General features: G+C 49.2%; 8 protein-coding genes across 8 annotated transcripts; 3 read left to right on the forward strand and 5 right to left on the reverse strand.

Moving 5' to 3' along the window:
• Positions 1-97: 97 nt before the first annotated feature.
• BDV38DRAFT_269745 (pantothenate kinase) lies at positions 98-1,662 on the reverse strand (the record flags this gene model as incomplete). The annotated part of the gene is made up of 4 exons (XM_032057024.1): positions 98-380; positions 434-932; positions 1,005-1,287; positions 1,450-1,662. 4 exons carry the CDS (start codon positions 1,660-1,662, stop codon positions 98-100), a joined length of 1,278 nt encoding a protein of 425 aa, XP_031915624.1.
• A 1,253-nt stretch (positions 1,663-2,915) lies between these two features.
• BDV38DRAFT_241729 (uncharacterized protein) lies at positions 2,916-3,321 on the reverse strand (the record flags this gene model as incomplete). The annotated part of the gene is made up of 1 exon (XM_032054047.1): positions 2,916-3,321. A coding segment is annotated over exon 1 (151 nt), but the record flags the coding sequence as incomplete, so codon positions are not given.
• A 130-nt stretch (positions 3,322-3,451) lies between these two features.
• On the forward strand, positions 3,452-5,647 carry BDV38DRAFT_291274 (DEAD/DEAH box helicase; the record flags this gene model as incomplete). The annotated part of the gene is made up of 9 exons (XM_032061705.1): positions 3,452-3,716; positions 3,869-3,909; positions 3,960-4,095; positions 4,149-4,509; positions 4,558-4,637; positions 4,687-4,838; positions 4,900-5,093; positions 5,146-5,294; positions 5,346-5,647. The coding sequence occupies 9 exons, from the start codon at positions 3,452-3,454 to the stop codon at positions 5,645-5,647; spliced, it is 1,680 nt and encodes a 559-aa protein (XP_031915626.1).
• Positions 5,648-6,315: 668 nt separating this feature from the next.
• Positions 6,316-7,812, forward strand: BDV38DRAFT_269747 (polysaccharide deacetylase family protein; the record flags this gene model as incomplete). Its single annotated transcript, XM_032057025.1, has 3 exons — positions 6,316-7,193; positions 7,300-7,385; positions 7,490-7,812. 3 exons carry the CDS (start codon positions 6,316-6,318, stop codon positions 7,810-7,812), a joined length of 1,287 nt encoding a protein of 428 aa, XP_031915627.1.
• BDV38DRAFT_241734 (glycosyltransferase family 31 protein) lies at positions 7,537-9,849 on the reverse strand. The gene is made up of 2 exons (XM_032054048.1): positions 8,631-9,849; positions 7,537-8,575 (listed from the first exon to the last, which is right to left on the reverse strand). Exons 1-2 carry the CDS (start codon positions 9,594-9,596, stop codon positions 8,255-8,257), a joined length of 1,287 nt encoding a protein of 428 aa, XP_031915628.1. The 5' UTR covers positions 9,597-9,849; the 3' UTR covers positions 7,537-8,254.
• Positions 9,850-10,441: 592 nt separating this feature from the next.
• Positions 10,442-12,438, reverse strand: BDV38DRAFT_44821 (phosphopantothenate--cysteine ligase CAB2). The gene is made up of 3 exons (XM_032063368.1): positions 11,998-12,438; positions 11,572-11,831; positions 10,442-11,513 (listed from the first exon to the last, which is right to left on the reverse strand). The coding sequence occupies exons 2-3, from the start codon at positions 11,772-11,774 to the stop codon at positions 10,496-10,498; spliced, it is 1,221 nt and encodes a 406-aa protein (XP_031915629.1). The 5' UTR covers positions 11,775-11,831; positions 11,998-12,438; the 3' UTR covers positions 10,442-10,495.
• An 800-nt stretch (positions 12,439-13,238) lies between these two features.
• On the reverse strand, positions 13,239-14,829 carry BDV38DRAFT_280919 (multidomain presynaptic cytomatrix related protein; the record flags this gene model as incomplete). Its single annotated transcript, XM_032059419.1, has 7 exons — positions 13,239-13,354; positions 13,415-14,116; positions 14,194-14,250; positions 14,300-14,496; positions 14,551-14,560; positions 14,614-14,689; positions 14,755-14,829. 7 exons carry the CDS (start codon positions 14,827-14,829, stop codon positions 13,239-13,241), a joined length of 1,233 nt encoding a protein of 410 aa, XP_031915630.1.
• A 437-nt stretch (positions 14,830-15,266) lies between these two features.
• BDV38DRAFT_241751 (putative esterase/lipase) lies at positions 15,267-16,891 on the forward strand. The gene is made up of 2 exons (XM_032054049.1): positions 15,267-16,622; positions 16,677-16,891. Exon 1 carries the CDS (start codon positions 15,655-15,657, stop codon positions 16,534-16,536), a length of 882 nt encoding a protein of 293 aa, XP_031915631.1. The 5' UTR covers positions 15,267-15,654; the 3' UTR covers positions 16,537-16,622; positions 16,677-16,891.
• Position 16,892: the final 1 nt, after the last annotated feature.

Genomic DNA, 16,892 nt, shown 5'->3' on the forward strand with positions numbered 1-16,892 from the left:
TATCAGAAGCCCAAGAGATCGGAAGGGCGGATAAACCAAACAACAATGAAGATCATGCAAGCTTCCAGTCGCACTGGAAGAATGGTTCTTTAACTCGTCAAGTAGAGCTACTCTTCAGCTCCTGTGGCACGGCGCCACCATCAAGACTATTCCTGCGACCCCAGTTCGCTGGCTGTCGGCGTAGGAAGGCCCCGACGGCGCCAATGTAGCCTTCGTGGCGCAGGAAATAGGCTTGCTTTTCGCCCTTGGACCAGAATCGGATGGCGTAGGATAGTGTGTTCATGGTTTGCCGATGGCCGCGGATGAACGATCCACCGAAGTAGATGTGCTTCACTTGATGCTTCTCCGACTGCAGATATGCGATTTGTCCGATGTTGTTACTAGATTACGTTAGTTCCATCAGACCACAGAGAGCAGGGGCGTCTGGACTTACCTGATAGCATAAAGAAGGCTTCGGCTCATATCCTCAGGCTTGAATGTAACTTCACCATTGGTTTGCCCATCTTCACCGTGGGGTTTGTCTTCGCCATCCTCTTCATGCACGTCATTCTTCAATCGAAACACCTTGCCGAACGTGCTGGCAATCGCAGTGCTCTTCAGACCAATTCGGTTATAGTCCATGCCGTAGATATCGCCCACCAACATGTCTACCCCACTGTTGTCCCCGGTATCCGCCATCGCCAGCATGTCGTCGAAGGTCTGAGCACCAGTCAGGAGCGACATGATGCCCCAGAAGGTGCCGCCACCCAGATGGGTACCCCCCACACGCTGGTATTGCCTAGGGCCCGACACTTTAATCATGGATACACCGGAACCGATGTTGACTAATAGGTACGGGTAAACGTCCGGTCGGGCCTCGGCAAATTGCATTGGGTCGGTTTCGCTATAGGTAAAGACCTCGTTCGGTATTTCGGTGATAAAGAAATCGAGTCCTGTTGTTCAATCAGTCATCATGCCTCCGGAGAACCACAATGGATGTGTATAATCGGTACTCGCGCACGTACCGGTGATGAGGCATTCCATCTCATCCTCGCGTATAATATTCACTTTTAATGTCTCCTTCAGCTTGTCGTAATACTTGAAGGCACCGCCTCCGGTCGCCACAACACATAGCTCATCGCTGGAAGGTCCGTGAGCTTTCTGGTATTCTTCTTTCAATTCTTTTATGAAGTTGATGCACAAATCTATGCGATGAGTGTCGAAGTTAATAAAGTTCAATCGGCCGCCATTGTCCACGGAGTCCAGCTCTCGTGTAAAATAAATTAATTTCGCAAGAGAACCACCGATCTAGAAAAATCAAACAGCTCAAGTCAGTTGCGCTGGTCACAATCTGGTGATGCGATCGGGACTTGCAATTCAATTGCGGGGTGTGGGTTATAAAGATTATGCGGGGAACGGCCAAAAAAAAAGAGAGGGAACATGAAAAAAAAATGAAGCGAGGTCACTCACGTCGACAGCAACATGGCTCACTACTCCGGTATGATGGGGAAGCCGGATATCGTGGCCTTCGTAGTGCACACCATCCAATCGCACGGGACTCTTAGATCGCGGATCTTCATCGACAATGAAAGCACCCTTGACATTAATCTTCACAGTACCGGGGTTGGTGATGGCTTTTTCTAGCCGAGTGGCGCGCGAGGGGTTGTGGTTTGTAGATGACATGGTGTATCAATGATAAGAAATAATGAAGAGAAGGGCGAGCCGGCAAGAAATAAGCAACTTGAAGGTCACATCCAGAACCGAGGAATGGGTTGAACCGCGGTGGTTCAGGGTGACATCTCGGAGTAATGGGATTGCCGTGCTGTTCCCTACGGCGTATATCTCCTTCTGCCCGTTTTCCGTTGGGATCGGAAGTTGGAACCAAGATTAAATTGAAGCTTTCACTTTTACCCGGAGTATGCACGGAGTACGTGCACTATAGGCAATCTTAAAAAAAAATTAAAATTAAAATTAAGACTAAAAATTTATCCAGGTGGTGACCTCGTACTGTCAATGAATGGGCTTATCGCAACGGTCCAAAAGTCATCCGGATGACGTCGTCCATTCTTGATCATCATCCTGAGGCATTCATCATTTCTCATCAGGCACGCCACCCAAATCTGTAGTAATCGAGCTGAGCAAATAGCTGATATAAGCTTACAATATTCTTGTACTTTTTTTCATAGGCTTTTTTATTTTTATTTTATCTTATCTTATTTTTTTATATTTATTTTTTGCCCTCTCTCTTCCTTCTTCTTTTAAGGGGAAGGTTCCCTCGCTAAGCTCAAAGAGTGCACAACTATCCGCATACTCACTCGCAAGATATATATATCACGATCTCTGTGTATAAACACCCACATAGTAGAAGGACCTACACCCCGCCTTTCTCTGTAAATTAATAGACCTATAGACTTATATTGATACTCTAATCTAAATGCACACTGAAGAATTATGTCATTTTCTACACTATGTAGAATACATGTACTATGTCTATGGATGCATCTGGCCCGGAAAGGTAGCCAACTGTCTGTGTAGCCTACAATTTCTGTTCGTAATTGCCTCCAGCGAACATTACACCTTGAGCTGTTATTTGGTCATAGTCTGGATTAAGGATTAGGGGAAATCGCTCTTAGGCTACCGGTTGAACGGCATCAAGGATACGTCCGTCCTGAAGTCAAGGCTAGATCTGTAGATATGTCTAACAAAGATAACAACATCGCTCTAGATACCAGTAGTAGAAGACAGCTCTTGAGCCAATTCTCACTGTTTGAAGTACTGTACTACTTGGTGTTACTTCACTTATACTTTATATATGTACTGGTGCATAGACATAACGGGGAGTATCGCATCAGGAGAATTGAAGGATGTAAGGATATCTTGATCATTCTAGGAGGGTTATCTAAACCCAGTGATTTGACTGGTGACATCCCAATTGGGACAACCCCGTGGTCACCGGAAGTTCTTGTTGACGAGCAAGACTTCATTCACTCACTCTCTCACTCACTCTCTCTGAATCTGTTTCTTACCGCACTTCCCAACCAAAGTCATCCACATCTTGATACTATTCACTGCTCCCCTGTAGCCTTCCTATTGGTTTGTACAAGAGAGTAACCCCAACCAAACAGCTTATACTACTACTAATACATGTGTTTCATGTCTGAGCAACCTCTTATGATATTCACCCTTCTGTTTGTTACCTTTGCAACCCCTCACTCTCTTGTGCCCTCCATCTCCATCCCCCTCGTCCTCTTGCAGCTTCTTTCCCCCGTTCCCCTTCATCATTTAACCACTCTCTGCACACCCTTCTTCATTCCAATCAAGAGTTGTCTCCCTTCTCACTTTTCTTCACACATGTGTAAAACTTTCTAAGTCTGCCTCTTCATTATTTTCCTCAAGCTCAGCATTGTGTTTCTGAACCACAACAGTTTACTACACATTCTCTTCACGCGTATTCCGTGTCGATTCAAACATCATGGATACATTTGACGTGTCCAAAATGGGCGCTGCCCTTGAGGATGTAACGCACGCACAGAATGCCAGAAAGGCCGAAGCTGCTAGTACTGCCCGCGAAAAAGGGTGGACTGAGCCAGAGGGCTACGACTACTCCAAGTACAATACAGCCCCTCTCGGGCCTCCTCTGGCCACCCCTGGTGAGGGCACTGAGCCAGAACAGCAACAGCAGGATCTCCCTGAGTGGGCGGCCAACGCGGCAAAATACGAGTGGAAAGACGAATACGGTGACGTTGGTCCAGCCAACCCACAGCTTGAGGAGATGCTGTTTCGGAGTGAGTTCATAAATCGAACTGGTCTCAAAATTGGAAAGTAAGTAGATGTATTTATTGGATACGGTCACCAAAACCTGATCTTTGAAGTCTCCAAAACATCGAAGTCGTCGCTGAAAGTCGTGATCGTCCTAATCCAATTAAGAGTGTAAGTCTGCTCAGCACTGATGATCCACCAAAGTCTTACGATTACTGCAGTTTGATGATGCCGGACTGCACCCCATCGTGCGTGACAACGTCCAGCTCTGTCACTACAATATTCCAACGCCAATCCAGGCATATGCGATCCCTGCGGTCATGACGGGCCACGATCTCATCGCTGTTGCCCAGACTGGTAAGTGATTGAGAAGGTTGTATGGAGGTTAAATGAGCTACTGACAAAATTAGGCTCCGGAAAGACCGCAGCCTTCCTGATCCCGGTCCTGTCAAAATTGATGGGAAAGGCGAAAAAACTTGCTGCTCCCCGTCCGAACTTGGCGGACGGGTATAACCCCATCATTGATGCTGTCCGTGCAGAACCTCTGGTCTTGATCGTTGCGCCTACTAGGGAACTGTCTACACAGATATTCGATGAAGCACGCCGACTCTGTTATCGCTCTATGTTGCGTCCATGCGTTGTGTACGGCGGTGCTCCTGTGCGTGACCAGAGGGACGAGCTGCAGAAAGGCTGCGACATTCTCATTGGCACGCCTGGAAGACTTTTGGATTTCATGGATAAGCCTCATATTCTGTCTCTCCGCCGTGTCAAGTAAGTTCTTTCTCCCACGTTACTAGTATGTGACTAATCCAAAACCAGGTACACTGTCATCGACGAAGCAGATGAACTTCTCCTTGCGGACTGGGAGTCTGACTTCAACAAGATCATGTCAGGTGGAGGTAAGACCGGAAGTATTGGTCGATCTAGCTGTGATGCTGACCAACAAAGATATGAACGAGGATGCGGACCACCGTTACATGATGTTTTCTGCGACATTCAACAAGGAGTGCCGTCAGCTGGCCCGCAAGTTCCTTGCGGATGACCACGTTCGTGTTCGTGTTGGACGTCCTGGCAGTACTCACATCAATGTAGACCAGAGTGTAAGCCATTCACTGGGAAGCTAGGACTGTGCACCGTATAACTAACCGACAAACCATTCAGATTGTCTACTCCGAAGAGCATCTCAAGAAGCAGTGCCTCTATGATCTGCTTCTGGCGATGCCCCCCTCTCGTACCTTGATCTTTGTCAACTCAAAAGCACAGGCAGATTTGCTGGATGATTACCTGTATAACATGGGTCTACCCAGCACTTCTATCCACTCAGATCGTACCCAACGCGAGCGTGAGGATGCCTTGTAAGTATTCTCGCCCCTCAAACCGATGAGCCAGTTACTGAAGGAGAAACAGGCGTGCTTTTCGTACTGCCAAATGCCCAATCCTGGTCGCGACTGGGGTTTCAGCTCGCGGGCTTGACATCAAGAATGTCATGCATGTTGTTAATTACGATCTTCCCCGCCAGTCCCACGGTGGCATCGTCGAGTATGTTCATCGCATTGGTAAGTAATACAACAAGTCGCACATATCACCAGAATACTAACCATGGACAGGACGTACTGCCCGAATTGGAAACGAAGGACTTGCTACGTCCTTTTACAATCATGACCGCGACTCGGACCTCGCCCCTGATCTTGTTCGGCTTCTTCTTGAAACCAAACAGAAGATACCTGACTTTCTGGAGTCCTACAAGCCTGGCGATGGTGAAAACCTGTTTGAGGACGACACCGATGATGAGGATGGAGAAGGTGGTGGTGAGAATGAGAATGAGGGCGCTGGTAATAATGCCTGGGGTGGAATTCCCATGGGTGAAACCGAAGATGCCCCTGCCCCTGCCGTCAACTACGACTTCTAGTTAACCTTTTTAGGCTCTCTGGCAGTTGATGGGTCGTTTATCTCTCACCACTGGTTTGGCTGAGTTGATACCAAGGCTGCTGGGTGGTTAGGTTGTACCGGGCAATACTGGTGATGAGTCGACTGAGGTAAATTCTGCGTGTTCACGCCATCAAATGCTCTATGCAGTGCACGTTACTGCGGCTTCCACTGTTCTGCGGTCTCAGCTCCATATGCGGGAGACAACGGCGAGCCGGCCTTCTTAGCCTCGATCATTCCCTGGGAGCCTGGTAAATGGTCACGCGAGGTTGTCTCCTCTTACTTTGGAATGTAGAGGATATGGATTTAGGGCTTCTTAACCAACGACTGGGCGGGTTGGGAATATTCGGGCAGTGAGGGATGGTGGCTTTGTTTTCCTGTATGGCTAGACCTAGAAATTAATAAGTATTAATCTTCGATTCGAGTGGGAGCAGTCGTAGCCCTGTTGGGGTGTGTGTCCTTCTACCAATCGCTCCTTCCGTGTAAAGTGAGTGAGTATACATGCCTTCATCGTTTGTCTCCAAAGTCGAGCGAGCTGACCTTCGTGACACAGATCCACCGTCCACTATCATCTACTACAAGTGTGAAGTTATCACAGTCCACTCCTTGACTCTATATCATACACTGTCCGCCCACTTCGTATCAGCAATCATGCATACTCTGTACCTCTACATCATCCTCGCTCTCTTCTGGACCACAACCACAGAAGCCACCCACCGAACACCCCTCCAGGTGACCTTTCTGCCACCCACGACCAACAACACCCCCATAATCGTCGACACCTTCACCCACCCCGACAAAAACAACCTCGGATCCTGGCACGGCGCCCTCGAAGACCTCCCCGTCGCCCGAGGACGGAACTATATTGAGTTGAACGCCTCAGACGCCGACCAAACCTACCACAGCCAACTATCCTCAACAACATGCTTCGACCTAACTCCATACACCACCTGGACCCTACATATCGTCTACTCCGGTCCACCAACCTTCAGCATCTCCATGCACCAAAACAATCCCTCCTGCAACCCATCGTTAAACCCCTATCCCGAAACCAGTGACAGCGTCGAGGCCTCCCGCTACACTGCCAAACCTCATTGGCACCACCGAAAACCAAAGAAGCAAAAGAAACAAGACCTCTACATCCCCCTCTCCCACTTCACCATCGACCACTCGCGCGTCCTCTCCATCTCCCTTGGAAATTTCTATCCACCATACACGCGCCCAGTAAAAGTGTACAAGATCGAGTTGATCCCGACTCTCCCACGCGGTGTCAAAGTTCCAAAGAAACAACCGACCGGGGAGCTGAGACTCCGGTGCACGAGACCTGGTTCGTTTGCTTTCGGTATCGATGATGGCATACCCAGCCTTGCGGACGAGGTGAGGGAGATATTGGAGAGTGAAGGGGTGCTGGTTACGTTTTTCGTTGTGGGGGGACCACTGAGGGATAATAAGACAGGGTTTGCGGAGTTTTACAAGAAGATGATGGAAGATGGACATCAGATTGCGTTACATTCAGATGGGCATTCCAAGTGAGTTCTCCTCTCTCAATTTTCTCCTTACTTGCTTAGGGTGTTAGGGGTAGGGAGGGGGCGGGTGAGTGTGAGATTTGATAAGGCTAATGAGTGACGAATGTAGGATGGAAGGAATGGAGTCGACCAAAGCTATTGATGACGATATTTTCCGCAACATCGCTACGTTTAAGTCTTTGCTTGGGGTAGAGTGTATGTATACATGCACTTATACCTATCCATCCGTAATTTAGAACAACTACAATCAAGCCACCATCAAATATTCCCCTGAAACCAACGAGCTAATTAAGAAATAGCCAGTTACTTCCGCCCTCCATACGGTACAATTGGCTCCCGCACGCGCGAAGTCCTAGCCAAACGTATCAAAAACCCACAAATCATCAACTGGAGCGTCGACATTGAGGACTGGATGTGGGCAGACTCCGACACGCCCGAACGCCAGCTGAAGGCGTTCTACCGCGATGTCGAGCGCGGCGGCAATCTGGCAGTGCTACATTATCTAAGTAATTCGACCGTGGGGTATTTCCGGGAGATTATTCGGTTTGTCAAAGGCAAGGGATTGAAGATCATGCGTATTGATCAATGCCTGGAGGACCCGGGGGCTCCTGAGCTTTTGTAGGATGATAGGGTTTGTTCGTTGTGCTTGTGAAGTTTGTGAATTGGGTGTTCTTGTTTTTTGTAGGTGACATAATTCAGTTTAGTGGGGTTGTCAAGTGCCTGGGTTATGGCTCATTGTAAAACGGGTTGCTCTTTTTGTGGTAGTTGAGATTCGCTAGAATTGCTGTATTGAATGAAACCATTGACAACTCCTACCATGCAAGACCAGCCCCAGCACCGCCCATAAAAACATATCAGAAAAAGAGCACAGCGAGAATTGTAGTCTATAGTATGCATCCAACCCAGAGATCAGCATAAACCAGCTGGGTCTCATTCTGTCCATCGGCATCGAGCTCTAACAGAGTATAACTCCAGCCCATCACGTTCGACCTGCGAACTGCCAATGCATCGTCGCCAATGCGAGCAAGAAAGAAACAGAAACAAGTAAAAGAAATAAAGAAAAATCAAGCCGCCCCCCACTCCACACTCGAACAAACCGGCGCCTCGTGCATCATCTCCTCGACCTTCTTCATAGCCCATCCGGACCGGGCTCCCGAGCTGGCCGTGCCCAGTTTAGGTGTCTTGCCGGTGAAACAGGATCCGGAGCGGAAGGAGAACTGTGCACAATCGGACTTGTCCTTACAGAGGGATTGACATTCGTCAAAGGTGGTGATTTCCGAGTGTTCTTCGTCGGAGAGGTTATCCCAGTGGTCGCGGTATGAAGAGAGATTTGGGTAGATGAGTTCTTTGAAGACGTCGCCGTGGAGGAGAAAGGTGGTTTGTTTCTGTTTTAGGTATAGGTTAATTGACATTCAAGATGGAGGGTGACAGGAAGCTTACCTCGCGCCATCGGCGTTGTTCGAAGTTGGACAGATCTTGAACGTCGCGTACGCTCAAATGATGGAATGCGACGGCGGGGAAACACCAGGGTCGACGGTAGAAGGCGGTCGTGAACTCATCTAGCTCACCGATGTTGGTGTTTTGCAGGATTGGCCAGGAAAAGTGCAATGGCACCCCGACGTCAGCCAACACTTTGCCCAAGACGCAGTCTCCGGCCCAGTGAGCATCCGTGTACTCGTTCAGCTCGACATTGCGCTCCGCATATTCCTTCGCGACTCGCTGCATGCCCGGATTCGAGATGGCAAAGCCCGAGCCGCCGTGGGCGAAAATGACATCGGCGATCTGGGTCTCGGTGCCGATGTACCACGGTTTGGACGCATCAAAGTGCGACAGCCATTCGAGCAACGTTCCCCATGAGTAATACGTGTCCGCTTCCATGAAGACGTACCATTTTGCGTCGCTCTTGTGGCGGAGCGTTTCCTGGACCATCGGCAGGAACTTCCATTTATCTAGTTTCCAACCAGGGTTGTTTGGCTTGCCGATGGCAGAGTTGGCCTCGTCGGCGAAATCACCAGTTTCCAGGCCCGCTCGACCCAGCTGTACAAGGCGGTTATAGATGCTGAAGTCGGGGACGGTCCTTTTCACGTCGGGATCCATATTCTTGAAGGCATCGTGCACCTTGATACCATTGATTTCCTCCTCGAAGTCGGAAAAGATCACATAATTCGGGACGCAGCGCAGGGTGGTCTGGAAGTGCACCGGGACCTTGTCCAATGCCTCGGTGACACCTGTTTTCAGCACGACCAGCACGTCTTCCATGCCCGGGAGGGGTGGGCATTCGACCCGACGGCGGCCATGGGTGGTGGTAGGATGGAAGCTCGATCGGAGACCGGAGAAGTGGTAAAGGAGGAAGAGACAAAGGACGGAGGTGATGACGGCGATGCGACGGAATCGACGAGGAAACATGCTAGCTAGCGAGAGGAGAGGAAGACTCGTCGGAAGCTAGGAACAGCCTCCACACAGAGCACCTGAGAAAATGACACCAAAAGAGCAAGATTATGACCGTTCCTCCAAATCGATGGGGAGCAATCCACCATTTTTCGTTGTTCTCTTTGCCTCGGCAGGTCGATTGCGATGTGGGATTTGGGGGCCGATGAAGAATGTAAAGTCACAACAGATTAGGCAGAAAAGGAGAAGAACAAACGAACAAGAAGAAAAAAAAAAAGAAGGAGAAAAAACAGCCCCCCAAGTCCCGAAGATCGACAAGGGACGAGCAGGTACGGTAGGTTGCCTGCACGTTTGTTCAGCGGCAGAGTCAAGAAGCAGTGGATGGGATGATCGACCCACTAGGATCTGAACCTCAATGACGCGTATGGGCGCAGCTCAAGAATGAGACACTCCTGGTTGACAGTCAAACTGAAACAGCTTCATTAAGCTGTAACCAACCACTGGATTGAGTCTCACCTGTCTCTGGGCATTCGAGAATAGCAATTGGTTGTGATATCAACCATGGTTTCTAAAAGGAAGGAAGAGACCGATAGATCCTGTACATACGGAGTAATGAACAAATGTCACGGACGGGGTAACGACACCGTACGGCTGGTATTTTATCTACCCAATATGCCTCCCAACCTGGTAATCATCGTCACTGATCGCCGCAGAATGGCGCCAATCTCAATCTAAACGTCGTTATCGACGAAATTAATTAATTCGATTCATAGTTTAAATGAGGATAATAATAAATAATTTAGGGAAAAAAAAAAAAAAAAAAAGAAGAAGAAGAAAAACCGCAATATATCAGTTTAATAGATTAAAAACCCGTGCAGGTACCGTGCATACTAAATAGCCAACCAACGATATACCAACTAAGCCTGGGTACCATGCTTCGCAATCATATTCGAGTGCAGCTTGACCAACTCAGGGATGATCAACGCCTCAATCTCCATACCCTCGTGGCTCCTGTCTTGCCCCTGTTCATAGTCCCCACCGGTTTCCCCATTCTTCGGGGCCGCTGAGCCCCCCGCTGTCTTTGCCTCGGCCAGTCCCACCTGCTCTTCTGCTCCAGAAATACTCTTACTGCGCTTGGACTTGGGGACCCGGATCCAGCGCTCATAAGGGGCTTCAGGGGTGACAAACACCACTTCCCACTTCCGCGTCGACAGCAGGTTGCCAATCACCAGATGATGCGCGTACCGTTGGAGTGCCGTCCGTGCTTTGTACACAAGCAAATTGGGGTCGGTCTCGAGCTTAAATGAGACTACCATGCTTCCGTCGGGTGCCCATCCGTCCACCAGCTGATGCAAAAATTTCGGCACAGGGTCCAGGTCGATGATCAGCTTCTTGCTGTGGGTGGGCGGCTTGGTCTCCTGGGGGATTCCGCCCGTGTAAATGTCCGAGGGGTCAATAGCTTCTTCGTTGTTCAGGTTTTTAGGCAACTCAGAGGACTGGATCTTATGCTCTGACATCCGATCGCTCGGGATAAAGAAGTCGCTAACCGCCGCGGCGAGGTAGAAGAGGGCATTAGGGCCCAGGGGTTTCATCAACGTGGCCAGCGATCGCAATTCAAACAGATATTCAGATACGGTGGTGAACGGGAGCAGAAGCAAGCGGTTATGTTTCTTCGCATAGCGATATTTCCTCAACACATCTCGCATCTGGTCCTGGTATTCACTGTGGACGACGATACGCCCGTGATCAGATTCGGCATTATTGGCTGGGGGCGCTTCGTCCATGAAGTCTAAGAAGCAATTGGTCGAGTGGCTATAGTGGCGAGAATATGGCAGTAAACTGAATTGACGATGCAGGAAAATCACGGCGTATCCTGCTTCGAGGAAGTACTCGGCACTCGTGGCACCTCTTGTTCCGGCGGAGAAGTTGTCGATGCTGGGAAAGCAAAAAATTATCAGAGACACACTCTCCCCGGGTCAAGTAGACTGCTTACAAGCGAACGGTCTGGTTCTCCAGAGGGACCGTTGTACCTCCCGACGTGACGAGAACGAGACGTCTGTTGTCCTCGACATGATAGTCGATGAAAGCTCGAGCGAGGGCCTCGTGTTTTGGAAGAGCCTTTGGCGGAGGATAATTGTTGAAGTAAACTGACTCTGCTTCAGCAGGGGTCATTTCATGCGTGGGAGCAGAGGCCATGTTGCAAGGTAATCAAGACCGGGGTGACCGGGCCCTATTTTTCTGAGTATGACGATGCTAAGGATATCAGAAAGGTGTCGCTTTCCAAACAATAGTTGTTTTCAAAGGGAAGGAAAGATATAACGTGTAAAATTCTCAATTGTAAGAGATAGTATGCACCTCTACAAAAAAAAAAAAAAAAAAAAAAAAGAAACAATTGAGTCGTGGAAGAGGAATGACGGACCTTATTTGGTATGTTATTTTGTACGCCGGAATTAATCCTCCGTAAACTGTAAGTGACTCGGTCTGACGTGATACCGGAGAGATCTCAATTGCACCACTACAGCAATGCCCTTTCGGATCGTACCAAAGGCCGCGGGGTTTGCACCAGGGGAATAGATCAAGAAAGTTATGGTTTGATGTGATGCTGATTTCTACTACGTTGTCTCCATCACGCCCGCCAAAAAAGATGCCGAGGGGCAATTGGGAGGGGAACTTTCGCTCACCGCCCGCAACAGATGACGCAGATGACAGCTGATCCTCCAATCATGTCGCTCCGGTCCAAAGGGTTATCACGTGGGCGGGATTCAACCTTATCTGATCTTAGAATGCCTCAGGTTGGTTGAACATCAACGACGTTGCGCCCTAACAAAGAAACTGTTGAGGGCCAGGAAAGAATTGTTGATCTCCGTTGAGTCAAAGATACGATAAACATCGAGAACCACTGTGCATCGAATGATTTTGATATGCGTGCCGTTGGAGGTAATACTACCCTAATAGTGAAGGGCGTTATAGCGAGGAAATATATAACGAATAAATTGCAAATCGCGTAGTTTCAGTGCCTACACTCGTCGCCCTATATCCTCTGAGCGTCCACCTATCTGTTCTTCTTTTTGAGAGTGAAGCTTGTCCTCAAGGCACTGTACTGCTATAGAGAAAGGTCACGATGGCACTCGCTACTAGTCAAATTTTAACGTTTCCTTAGTGAAGATCATCAAAAGTTGACGCTACATAGAAAATGCCGTAACTTACCCACCACCAGGCTTTCCGCTCCACATCACTGCGGGCTGGTATAAGGAGGTATAGGGGGCAATACTTCGAAACTCTCAACCGTACAAAACCTGTCGCTCATGCCCAAGATATTGATACATTGAAAGTAGCTGATGAGCTCTAATGAGATGGCATGGCATATGATTTGCGTGCTCTTATAGAAGTGGTCAATTACACACGTATGTGTATTAAGCCGAACACGTTACTGTCCGCTTTCCGTATTGGGAACAGCAAGTTGTTTGATACAGCAGCCATGTGCGTCTCATTCTTTAATAGATTAAAGAAACCCTACATCACCGTGGTATTCAGGCATAGGGGACTATCGACTCTTGATTGGTAGCCGAAGGGTGTTGTAAGTAAGTCGCTTTTTGACGTTTGTCCACCCCGGGTGGGTTTCTCGAAACCAAATATTTAGACTGAGTAACAAACCAACCCTCACAAAATCCGGCTCCGTAATGCCTGACTTATCGTACTCATGCGACTCGCCATACCACCATGTTGCATATTACTCAGGAGAGCCTCCTCAAGTGCCGACTGCGTAACACTTGCGTCTACCAATGTCGTTGTTAGCCAAAGAGGGGCTAAGAATGAAAGAGAAAGCACAGACTCACCATCAAGATCACTGTAGCTACTTCCCATACTCGGTGTACCATCACTCGTATCCCTCCCGGAAGCATTCAACCTCCGGGGACTGAGATGGGCCAGCTCTCCCCTCCGTGATGAACTCAACGGTGATGGAATACTATTCACTCCCCGACGTGGCACTGTAACTGGAGCCCCTGAACTAGTAGAGCTTGTCGATGATTCGGTCGTAACCGATGCTCTTGGAATCGGACTCTGCTCTGATGTGCGGCGTCGTGCTCCCGCGTGATCTTCACCTTGTAACCGGAGAGTTGCATTGAGGTCCTGCGCTGACGGGTCTCGTGCAGCTTCAGGCTGGGCCCGGGAAAGCGGAAGAAATGCGGGTGATTCATCCTCGTCTTCTTCGTCATCACGAAGACCAGGTCGATGTGTGGAGAACTTGCCGAATCGTCGGAATCGTAGTCCTCGTCTACTGGCTAGACCGTCGTCTTCGTCTGACGAGGATGATGAGGCTGAGCTTGAACTTAGGTCTTCTTCCTGAAGGACGGGTGATTTGTGAACTGGTGCCGATGGAACTGGAGCCTGGTCCCGCTTGCTTGCTGATGAACGCCGGTTGAGGCTTTCCCAGCGTGGATCTTTGAGCTCCGCGGGGGTTTCAGTGCGGGGTGATTCCCTCGAAATTTTAATTTGGTTTACTGTAGTTGCCGAGCTTGTCCGACGTGGCGGCGGACCTGCAGATTGTTAGACAAGCGTTCACTCCCATGGTTTCCGGACGCATATGAGGTGGATATCTCGGGGGTAGACTTACCTCGTTGAGGGAGTGTATCTTTTTGATGTGAGGATAGACGACTCTGGACTCGTGGGGCTAATACATATGAGCCGATGACACATGTAGCGCCGGAAGACCTGCTTACCTGCACCAGGACCACCCTTGGCTGATTGGCCGCCGAGCGCTGTGCTTCCAGATACAGAACCAGGCGCAGGGGACGGAGAACTCGACTGAGTGGTGCCCACCTTGCGCATCTGCCAGCGGACCTGTGATAATTGCCGATCATACAGCCATGCTGCTTGTTGAAGGAGAAACTGGAGAGTTACATCGAATCGTTCCGCTCTACGTATACACGTAAGCAGACATGAGCGTTTTCATTCGGATGCGTGAACATACAATGCTTTCCCTGTGACTAGTTAGTCTGTAGTAGACGGAAAAGCCCTACGCAGATATGCATACAGTCTATATCATCACCCTTAGAGGGCCGCGATAGTAGGTCCCAAAGAGCCTGGTCCTTCGCTGCGTTCCACTCAGCCTAGCTCAGTCAGTAGTTGGTTTATGCACGTTAGCCGGGAAAATACTTGCAGGTGGAGGATCCACAAAATCGCCCCGGGGAAAAGGGAGGCGTATGAAAACTGTAAAGTTGGTATCCCCGGACTGATTAAGAGACGTCATCCTGTGGTGGTTGTTATTCCGGCGGAGATAAGCTAGGAGTTGGCGGTGGAGCTTTGGGATGATCAGGAAGACGCAGTTTTCAACCGTATTATGCTCATAAGACTATACGACCCCCCCTCTCTGCAGTTGTAATCTAGTAATTCAGGCACGCGCGGAGATAAATTGATGCCGGCGAATAGATCGTGGCGGTTGGATCATCTGATTGATTGTTTGCAGTTGAATGGATGACGGGAAGTTGTTGTCAGATGCCAAAGCATGTGCGTCGCAATAATAGAAGCATGTCGTGCACCTTGACCCACACTGCGGGAGACAGGCCATCATTTGTAGTATCCGAGGGTATTGCCACGATATTAACTCCTGTCCACGTGAGTATTCCGAAAATAGCAATTAGTTATGATAATGGATCCATTGGAGCGCTCCCCAGCAATGTTGATGTGATTGAACCCTATAATTTTGTACTGTACTACACCTAACCATACTTAAGAGATATCCAGAGCACTTTAACACAACACAAAATGTACTGTGTAGGAGAACATCTCGTAGATTGTCTAAGACGTCATCATTTGGGGTTCATACGCTACTGTGTAGGAATCTTTGGTTCGTAATTTGGACTAAGGACACACCGTCCACTTTTAGTTACCACGCGGTGGTCCACCGATCCTAAACTAGTGAGTTATTAGTCTCCATCCAAGAGCCACTCAACCGTCCGAAGTCATTGACGCCAGGATGGCCGATATAAGTTCGGCAGTTGAGACGTTCTGAGTCGCTGTGACTTTCCGAAATCCAACGCGCGATTATTTACGAAACCTGAGACTAGACTCCACTATGTTCTTTCTGACCTATCTATATTACAAAGTCCTTGCCGTGTTAATCAGGGCTCTCGCTAGTCGCGGCAAGCATCCTATTTCTAGCCCCAATGACGTCGTCTATATTCAGTCGCGGGAGGCAGCGCGAACAATCAAAGCACATGTCTACCGATCGGCATCGGCGCCGAACCCAACCCCCATTCTCATCAATTTCCATGGCAGTGGATTCATTATTCCTATGCACGGGAGCGACGATGAATTCTGCCGGCAAGTCAGCCGAGAGACGGGGTACACGGTGCTAGATATACAATATCGTTTAGCACCAGAGCATCCCTTCCCCGCAGCCCTCCATGATGCCGAGGATGCGGTGAACTGGGTTCTCCAGCGGCCTGAGAAATTCAATACATCCCGGCTGGCGATCTCGGGGTTCAGCGCCGGGGGTAATCTGGCTTTGGCACTCTCCTCAAGTGTTTTCCCCCGAGGAACCTTTCGATCATTGCTCGCTTTCTATCCCCCGGTTGACTTGTACACGGAACCAGGCTTGAAGACTCCACCGGATTCTGCAGGAAAGCCGCTGCCTGTAGCGCTAGCCCGAGTTTTTGATAGATGTTACATTCCTGCGTCCTACGATGCCAGAGACCCTCGAATTTCGCCTTTATATGCCCAAGCTGACCGCTTTCCCGACCGTATCCTATTGGTGACGGCAGCTTGTGATAGCCTTGCAGGCGAAGCTGAGGCGCTTGCCGCTAAGATTGGAAAAGAACCGGAGCGGGAGATTCGTGTTTACCAGATGCAGGGCTGCAATCATGGCTTTGACAAAAATGCCCCCGAAGGGAGCATTTCAGCAGACGCGAAAGACAAGGCCTACGCTATGGCCATCGCAATGTTGTCCGCCTCTTGAGAGATGAGACATCATATTATCAGCTTATATAACTCATAAAAATTTCATAGTTATGCCTTTCGCTTCTTTTGTTTAGGATCGGGTAACTGGCGGTGAATCAATCAATTATGGTCTAACTGCATATCATTTGGCCCACCCACAATCGTGCATTGGCGCCAGCTGGTACTCCATACGATAGACGGTGAGGTGTCAACTTAGGCCACCGCATCATCGAATCACGAGATAAAGAATAAGTAACCAGGATGATGGGACGGTGACGATCCTGAAACTGGAGAAGAACAGTGGGCCAGTAGAGAAAATCCTCATTAACCGTTGAAACTTGAAGCAGCGGTGCCTGACTTGGAGGCGATGGTGAT

This window comes from Aspergillus pseudotamarii, assembly GCF_009193445.1.
Source record: "Aspergillus pseudotamarii strain CBS 117625 unplaced genomic scaffold BDV38scaffold_15, whole genome shotgun sequence".
Taxonomy (NCBI): domain Eukaryota; kingdom Fungi; phylum Ascomycota; class Eurotiomycetes; order Eurotiales; family Aspergillaceae; genus Aspergillus; species Aspergillus pseudotamarii.

What these genes read in the sequence shown, in the direction of transcription:
- BDV38DRAFT_241734 (XM_032054048.1), bottom strand. Translation starts at nt 9,596, where the DNA reads ATGTTTCCTCGTCGATTCCGTCGCATCGCCGTCATCACCTCCGTCCTT. An exon ending in AACAACGCCGATGGCGCGAG is followed by an intron (nt 8,576 to 8,630) that starts GTAAGCTTCCTG and finishes TACCTAAAACAG; the next exon opens with AAACAAACCACCTTTCTCCT.
- BDV38DRAFT_44821 (XM_032063368.1), bottom strand. Translation starts at nt 11,774, where the DNA reads ATGGCCTCTGCTCCCACGCATGAAATGACCCCTGCTGAAGCAGAGTCA. An exon ending in GAGAACCAGACCGTTCGCTT is followed by an intron (nt 11,514 to 11,571) that starts GTAAGCAGTCTA and finishes TTGCTTTCCCAG; the next exon opens with CATCGACAACTTCTCCGCCG.
- BDV38DRAFT_241751 (XM_032054049.1), top strand. Translation starts at nt 15,655, where the DNA reads ATGTTCTTTCTGACCTATCTATATTACAAAGTCCTTGCCGTGTTAATC.